Consider the following 8,210-nt stretch of genomic DNA (forward strand, 5'->3'; position numbering starts at 1 on the left):
GCGCTAGACATGATGGTGATTTGTGTTGCTTGCGAAGCGCAGCCTTCTGTCTCGCCTAGCGTAGCTTGTCGTATGTGCTCGCCTGCCTGGGTTATCTCTTCCGTCTCCTCCTTGTTTCTTTTCAGGAAAGGGCAAGTGTCTTTGGCGGCCAAGGGTGCTGGCTCGACGCGGCGGCCTCGTTGGTGCTTGTACTGGTGCACACGCGCTTGTGCATACACCACGAGACAACACGAGATGTGCCGGTGGTGCGAATGCCAACAACAGGTATGTATGTACGCACACGATCAGCTGGCTGGTTGATCGAGGTCGCCGGCGAGAAGAGAAAAGAGAGAAAGAGAGAATGTCCGACGATACTCGACAGTACCGGGCGAGCAAGCGGGTAATGCGTCCGATGAAGGGGGGTGTCGAGCTGGGCTGGGTTGCGCGGAGAGAGAAGGTAGAGATGAAGTTGTGTATGCCATGGGAGGAGTTGTGGGGGACGGGGGGGAGGAGTGTGTGTCGGTGTGTAGGCCAGGTGGGTGGGTGGGAGGAGAGTTGCAAGGAAAGCGATGAGTGTCTGCCCGCTCATCGTCTCTCATCCTTTCTTTCCCTTTCTGTTTTGGCGGCCGAACAGAGAGGAAAGGAGCCTTGCCTGTGAGCTGGTGTGCGTGTTGGGGAGGCGTCTCCGCCTGCCCAGTCCTGCCTGCTTGACGTTGGCGAGGGGCGCAAGAGGGCAGCGCTTGGACCGCCCCCTTTCCTGGCCTCGCGTGCGGACTGCCGTCAGGTGCCCATTGTCAGTCGAGTCGCGTCCCGCCTGGTGATGAGTTGTGGCTGCTGGCTGGCGGGCGCTGGGCGCAGCAGCTGCGAGAGAGCGCGGCAAGCAGCGCAGAGCCGAGGACACTGGAGAGCGCAAACGCCAGGCAGGCCAGAGCGGAACGCGGAAGTGACTATGTATGTATTGGCAAAACATGAATGAGGCAGAGCGCGCGGGCCACTTTCTTGCAGCGCCTTGCGGACCCTTCATACTTAGTTCTCGAAAGAAACGAACTGACTTTTGGGCCATTGGAGCTAACCGGGCCACCACACTCCTCCAGCTTTGGGTTGCACTGACCGCACACTTCAACTTCGTTACAGCTGGAAGGGGGGGGGCGGCATGCTGGGTTGGTATCCGCCCCAACACCCATATCGACAGGCTCGAGGTCGGAGAGCTGCAACTCGTGATCATATTCACTTGCGCCGGTGGGGGGGGGGACCAGGTGGCGTGCGCTCGCTGCATGGTGCTCATTCGGACAGGCTTGATCCTCCCGCCAGCGCCGCCAGCCACCTGTAGGCTTTTGGGCCACTCGCTCACAGGCCGACGCGCGCCATCCTTGCTCCTTGCAGCCAGTGTCCATTGCGCGGCACATCGTGCGGCCACGCCTCCCATCCTGCTGCGACATCTCATGTGCGTTCTTCCACCGGAACATCAGTGCCGACGCCGCCGTCATCAGCATCAGCACCTAGCTTCCACCCGTACATACACCGAAAACGGCCAAGATGGACTACATACCTCCATGCGACCTCACCGGAGACCTTTCCTTCGCCGCCCCCGCCAAGATCAGGGTCCTGCTGACGCCCGCGGTCGTGCCTTCGTCAGCAGGGGGCCCCAGCAGCTCGGCATATTCGCAGCGCGATTTTGAGAAGTGGGCCGATCATGTGCGGAGCTTTGCCAGCATCAAGCTCTCCGACTTACCCAGGAGCACTGCAGGGAGAGCAGGGCCCCGTGAGTTCTTTTTTTGCAAATCTCAGATAATCCCCCCAGTGTACTGAGAAGTGCGCACTCGCAGCGCAAGACTCGCCTCTCTATCGCAAGGGCGAGATCCACCTTTCCTTTGTCACCTCGTACGATCCTGCGCACGCCTTCTTGGCGCCGTTCAACCTGCACAGACAGGTCCTTGGCGTCATTGGGATCGCGACCGTCCCACGTGCTGCCAGCGGCAACCATGCTTCTGCTGTATCACCGGGGGGAGCGGGCGCTGGTGCTAGCACTTGCAATGGCCACGCCAGCAGCAGCAGCACGGCTGACTACGGCAAGCTCCACCACACCCCGCACGCGCTTCGAAATCAGCATCCAGGCGCAGTCATCCACCGCGTCTTTGCCTTTGACACGAGTGATGCGGAGCAGGACGCAGAGGGCGATGCGGACTTGGGCTCTGGCGAGGCGCTGCAAGGGAACGACGAGGACGAGGACAATCTAGGCGAGCTGTCCAAATGCGGCGACACAGATGACGATGGCTACGATCCCGAGGACGAGGTAGAGAAGGCCAATATGAAGGCGCTGCAAGAGCAGGCCGCCGCCACCGGGTACGGCGCTGGCAGCGGCGGCTTTGGCTCGCAAGCGGCTGAGGGCCTCATCGTCATACCCGCTATGCGCAAGGACCAAAAGGATGTCAAGTTCTACCTGCGCCAACTCGTCACGGACTTTGTCTGCTCGCTGCTTGACGGCCTCGATTCGGTCGTCGCCGGCCTCAAGGGCTCGCCACTCGAGACGCCGCGTGAGACGCTCGACGTCGGCCTCGAGGTGTCGGTTGCGAATGGATCTTCCAGCGCCGGTGGGACGTTGCCTGGCGCTAACATGGACGGGGGGCGGTCGCATACATGGGAACTCGGCGCGGCGGCCAGTCGCGCTAGCTCGCTCTTCAGCTTCGGCAGCAGCTCTTCTGGCCCGTTGTCACTCGGTGGCGCGCACGCGAACGGCATCGGCGGCGGGCAGCAGCCCGACGTCCTATCGTCCTTTTCATCTGGTATGGCGGGCGCAAGTTCGTCCGCGAAGTCCAAGACGCTTAAGAAGGTTATCGACTCTACACGCGGTAGCGCCGGCAGCAGCAGTAGCAACAACAGCAAGCGCGTTCAGTCCATGGGCGGCTCTGGGCCGACAGGCGAGGGGCGGCACACAAAGGTCCTTGCGGACTACTGCCTGCTCGCCGGCGACCTGTGGAGTGCGATTAGTTACTACGACCTTGCGATGAAGTGGATGGGAAAGGAGCGCTGCCTCGCCGGTGGCCAGGATGCCGTCTGGTTCGCCAGCGCACTTGAGGGCTGGGCCGTTACGAAGGCGCTCATGGCGCGATTGGGAAAGAGCGTGTCTGAGAGGGTGAGTGTCTGGCACTACGTTCGCCCGTCTCACACATTGATCGCTTGCAGAATGAAATGCAACACCGCGCTGAGCCTGTGTCCACTTTTATCTTGTCCTGCTCGCCGTATTAGGCTCCGCCAAGCGCGCTCACCAGCACCAAAGACAAGGAGAAGAAGGAAAAGGAAAAGGAGAAGGATGGGACGGCAGAGCTGCCGTACGAGGACCTCCCCTGGGAGTCGATCGCCGAAGCGTACACCGTCGCAATCCAGATCTACGCCAAATGCCTCGCGCCGCTGAGCGTGCTGATGGCCGAGCCAGCGCGGTCCGTCCACAACGAGACGCCACGCGACTTTACGCACCCGTACATCCATGCCAACGCGTGTGTCCAATACGCGCGCTTCCTCCTCGCCGTCTGGTCCTGCCGCGGGTGGAACGGCGAGTGCTTCGACCAGCTGATCTACGGCGGCGTCCCGCTCTCTCTGCGCGCACCGTTGCAAGGCGCCGACCGTGATGACGCGCTACTGACGCCTGCAACGTTCACCATCTGGTCGAACGACTCGGGCGTCCGGCGCAGCGAGATCGCTGCCGCAGCGTCGCAGGCGCTTACGCTCTCCGTCGCCGCGCTCAAGCCGCGGGACCAGGTGGCGATCCTGAGCAGCATGACGAGCGTATTTGGCTGCATCGGCTTTGTGCGCCGCGAGACGTACCTCCTGCGGCAGTTGCAGAACTCGGTCCTCGCTTGGCTCGCCAGCGCGCTCCTCGCGCACGGCCGCCAGCGCCCGCAGGCCAAGGAGACGCTCCGCATCCGCCTCGGCGAGGTTGCGCCGGGCATGGCTGTCGTCTGGCACTCATCGCCAGCCCAGCAGCACGCTCGGTCCGACTTTGACGCCATCCTCATGATCGCCGTCCAGATCTGCGAGACGTACGGCATCAACGTCAACCGCGAGCCTGTCTCCGGCATCCCGGACACGCACGTCCTTGCCAAGGCACGCAGAGCAAGGATGCACACGTCCTACGGCAACCCGCTCCTCGCTGGCCGCGCCGCACCACGGCACGCTCGTGCCAAACGGCTGAGCGCTGTTGTTGGCGCTGAGGAGGAAGAGGGAGAGAGTAGACCGCAGAAAGCGTCTGTCCGGCCGGCGGACGCGCAGGGCGAATTTGGATGGATCGAGCAACAAATTATGCTGCTGAAGGATACCATTGGCGTGGCCGAGACGCTTGAGGACCGGTTGTCGATGGCATTTTTTGGGGCACTGCTGCTCAGAGACTACTATCAATTCCTCGCCGCGGAGGAGCAGTGGCGTCTCGCGCAAGGCCTCCTGCGCATCTGGAGCAACGAAAAACCGCCCCCGGGCATAAGCGTCTCTTACTGGGGGCCGGCGGAGCCGATCGCGCGGTTTGAAATGCTCGCCCTGTCTCCGCCGCGCGCGGTCCAGGAGCAGAGTTACAAGGCGCTCAACCCTTCGGTCAAAGCGAAAGACGAAAGTGTCGCCGGACTAAGCAACCCTTTCTTCTGGAACCCGCTCAAAGGCAGCTTTAGTAGCAAGACGGCTACACTCGTGCAAGACGAGTTGGCAGAATTCGCAGTTACGCTGTACAACCCGCTCGAGATCGCGCTCGAATTTTCTAGCGTGAAGCTGTCCACATCCGGGTGTAAATTTGAGGCCATCGCGTCCGAGGTTGTCGTGCCGCCCACTTCGTTCCACACGCTTGTCCTGGCCGGCAAGCCGCTGGAGACCGGAAGCCTCACCGTGCGAGGCGTGTATCTGCGCCTGAACGGATGTAAGGAGCAAGAATTCGTCATGTGCCAGGTGGATGACAACAATGAGAAGCGGTGGATCGCATGGCACGCCGATCAAGACGATCGGCGGACGCGCCTTAAGACCCTTGGACTCGAGGCGCGCATGTCCATCAACGTCCAACCGGAAGAGGAGCCAAAGAGCAAAAAGAGCAAGTACTCCCTCGAGCATTTCATACAGTGCCGTGTCATCTTGAATCAGCCCATCCTCGAAATTGAATCGACTTCGCTCGTCGATGGCCGCTTGCAGATCTACGAAGGCGAAACAGCAGAACTCTGCGTCACTCTGCGCAACCCTTCCAATCTCCCCGTCGATTACGGCGTCTTCTCCTTCTCGGACACGCTATCGGCGGCAGCGCAGGCCGCACTGGCGGAAGGTGGTCTGCATCCCAGCACTGTGCACGCGCTTGAGTGGAGCCTGATCAAGCAGCCAGTCCTTTCTCGCGAGGGAGTGCCGAAGGACTTCCTTATCGCCGCTGGCGAGTCGGTGCCTTTCTTGATCAAGGTTCTTGGAAAATCCGGCTGCAGCGCGGCGACCATTGAGCTCGACTATGCGCATATCAATGGACTGGGCCGCGGCCGCTCGGTCACGGACGAGAAGAAGAACTGGTTCACACGCAAACTGGCATTGCAATTTCCAGTGGATGTGCTCAAGGTTGTGCAGCCGCAGTCGTTCCACATCCGCCTATTGCAGGTAAACGATCTGACAGCACTGATGGCGAGCAACGGCATTTATACCCCGAGCACTGCAGAGGAGACATCCGCGCTGGGAGATGCGCTTGTGCGCGCGGCGGACGAGGCGTCGGGACAGCAAGTCTGCCTTGTCAGCATGGATGTGCGCAACGTACATACTCACGAGCTCGAGCTCGAATTGCGTTTCAGTACAGACGAGCACGGTAAGCATGTCGCCTTGAAGCGAGTCGTCAACGCCGGCTCGAGCGTGCGCCTCGCGATCCCCGTGGATCAGATTCACCTGACTGAAGAGAAAGAAAGCGCGCCCATCCCAACGCGTTCGTCACGGCAGTTCACAGTCGCCCGCGAGAAGCTGTCAGAGGAGGAGACGAGGCGCGCGCTCGTCAAGTTTTGGCACAAGGAGTACATCTACGAGCGCCTGCAGTGCTTTTGGACGGATATGAGGACCGGTCAGAGCGGCGAGCTGGCCATTCGAGGGCAGGAGCTCACCGACGTGCAACTCGAGACGCTCCGAAGGCCGGCGCTGTCGCTCGTGTTGCAGGTCGCACAATCGTCTTCGGGGCGCGCAGGACAGTGCAGGGCGGACGTGAAGGATGTTGAGGTGGAGCAGTTTGTCAACGTGTCGGCAAAGGTGACCAATCGAAGTGGTGAGAATTTACAGTGTGGATGCACAGACGATTAATCAAGAAGCGACCGACTGACTGGTGCCTTGTATCTCATTTTCCCATCTTGTGTAGGTCGACCTTTGAAACTGCTCTACCGGCTGACGCCGCTCGAGAGCGCGTCACTGGATCCGAACGGCGCGGCGCTTGCGCCGGATGCGCAACCGCTCGACGGGCTCGTGCACCCGACCGACCCAGTGCTGAGCCAGGTGCTGCTGGCGTCCGGCACGCTCGCCGCAGCGGTGCAGCCGTGGCCGCTTCCGGACGGCGCGACGGCGACGATCGACAAGAGCATATGCTTTCTTGCGCAAGGCATGTACGCCTTCGTCGCTGCTGTCGAGGAGGCGCCACGGTTTGGGCAGCCAGTGCCGCCACAGCAGCAGGGGTCGAGCGAAGCGGCGGCGTCGCTCAAAACATCCGAGCGCCTCGCGTGCATCAGCCAGAACCGGCTCGAAGTGCGTGCCGTTCGGTCGTGCCCTCCGTGACGGCTCAAGGGACGCGTAGGCAAAGGCAGGGGGGATAATGAGATGGGGCGCAGTGCGATACGGACGCTGCGTTTTGGCGAAGTGCCGGTGAGCGTAGCAACAATAGTAGTATACAAGCGTGTAAACTCCATGCAGAGCATATGGGACAGCTAGCCTTTGCATGTGCGTGCAGACGGATTGGATATGCAACGGAATCGACTGGCCGGCCGGGCGTGGCCCAGCTTTCAAGCGCGCAAGGACCGACGATGCGGCGTGCCGCGCACCTTGCGGTCCTCCTCGTCGCCTGCGTCGCTGACGGGCGTGCGGGTATCGGCGCGCAACGTGCCGAGAAGGGCAATGTGGTGCTCCTGCATCTCGGTGTGACCACTGCCGCTGGGGCTGTCACTGGCGTAGCCCTGGCGTGAAATGAACTGCCCCCCACGCTCTTGCTCAAGGTCAGCGTCGGCGTCGCACGTGCCGGGCCGGCTGCCGGTGGGGTAGAACTGGGCATAAATGTCGGGCTCCTGCAGGAGGATGTACGCGCCGGCGTCACTGTCGTAGCGCATCTCGCCGGCAGCGAGGTGCGCTTCGAATGCGAGGCGGCGGTAGTAGCGATAGGTGATGATGAAGATGTATGCCCTGCCGTCGCGCAGACCAAAAGGGGGGAGGGAAGGGGAGGAAAGGAATCGGTCAGCGTAGCGCCTTGAGAGCAGAGAGCATGTAGATGTGCAAGGGAGTGGTGTGGCGCGGATGCTCACCTAATCGCGCTGTAGATGAACAGCAGCCCAAGCGCGGTGGGGATGATGCGCGTGACGAGTGTGTTGGTGCACAGCGACGGCGAGTGGCCGAGGCGCGCCTCCAACTCCAACATCGCCCGGCTCGCGAACGTGCTGGCCTGCTGCGCTGCTGTGCCCGCTGCTGCGTGCGGCTTTGCTATTGATTCCGCTGTGTCGGCTGCTGCAGCATGGCTGCCAGCGTCCGCATACGCGCCGTCGCTGCTGGGCGGGTAAGCGTGGGTGCTGAGCAGCGCGCACACCGAACGCTGTGCGGCGGGCTGGTAGAGGAGGAGCGTGACGACGAGAGCGTAGAAGACGGTGAGGAAGGCGTCGGAGGTCTGCTGGACAACGTACGCCAGGAGCCAGCGCGGGCGTGCCGCGCAGATGCCCGCGATGCCGAGCACGGCGCACAGCACGCCCGTGCACGCGTAGAGCTGTAGCAGGAGCGGCAGCGTGCGGATCCCGCCCGCGTCGGCGCTTGCGGAAGCGGATGCGGGTGGCGCGCAGCACGAATCGAGGCGCCACGCGCGGGCCAGGAGCCACAGCTGGTAGTTCCACACCAGGCTCGCGGTGCACAGGAGCACGATGAAAGCCTTGTGAGAGCAGCAGCGCAGCGAAGCGAGGCGGCGCGACGGTGGCGACAATGGCCTGGCCGAGGAGGAGGATTCCCGGTGGCGGGTCAGTGCGAGCATGCTCATATGTTGCGTCTTTTCTTGCTGTTCG

General features: G+C 62.1%; 2 protein-coding genes across 2 annotated transcripts; one reads left to right on the forward strand and one right to left on the reverse strand.

Annotated features, from left to right (window-relative positions):
• Window positions 1-1,134: 1,134 nt before the first annotated feature.
• K437DRAFT_256391 (uncharacterized protein) lies at window positions 1,135-6,884 on the forward strand. Its single transcript, XM_013387960.1, has 4 exons — window positions 1,135-1,741; window positions 1,806-3,112; window positions 3,226-6,232; window positions 6,323-6,884. The coding sequence occupies exons 1-4, from the start codon at window positions 1,516-1,518 to the stop codon at window positions 6,730-6,732; spliced, it is 4,950 nt and encodes a 1,649-aa protein (XP_013243414.1). The 5' UTR covers window positions 1,135-1,515; the 3' UTR covers window positions 6,733-6,884.
• K437DRAFT_256392 (uncharacterized protein) lies at window positions 6,575-8,210 on the reverse strand. The gene is made up of 2 exons (XM_013387961.1): window positions 7,470-8,210; window positions 6,575-7,350 (listed from the first exon to the last, which is right to left on the reverse strand). Exons 1-2 carry the CDS (start codon window positions 8,183-8,185, stop codon window positions 6,957-6,959), a joined length of 1,110 nt encoding a protein of 369 aa, XP_013243415.1. The 5' UTR covers window positions 8,186-8,210; the 3' UTR covers window positions 6,575-6,956.

Source organism: Tilletiaria anomala (assembly GCF_000711695.1).
Source record: "Tilletiaria anomala UBC 951 chromosome Unknown K437scaffold_38, whole genome shotgun sequence".
In the NCBI taxonomy this organism is placed as follows: domain Eukaryota; kingdom Fungi; phylum Basidiomycota; class Exobasidiomycetes; order Georgefischeriales; family Tilletiariaceae; genus Tilletiaria; species Tilletiaria anomala.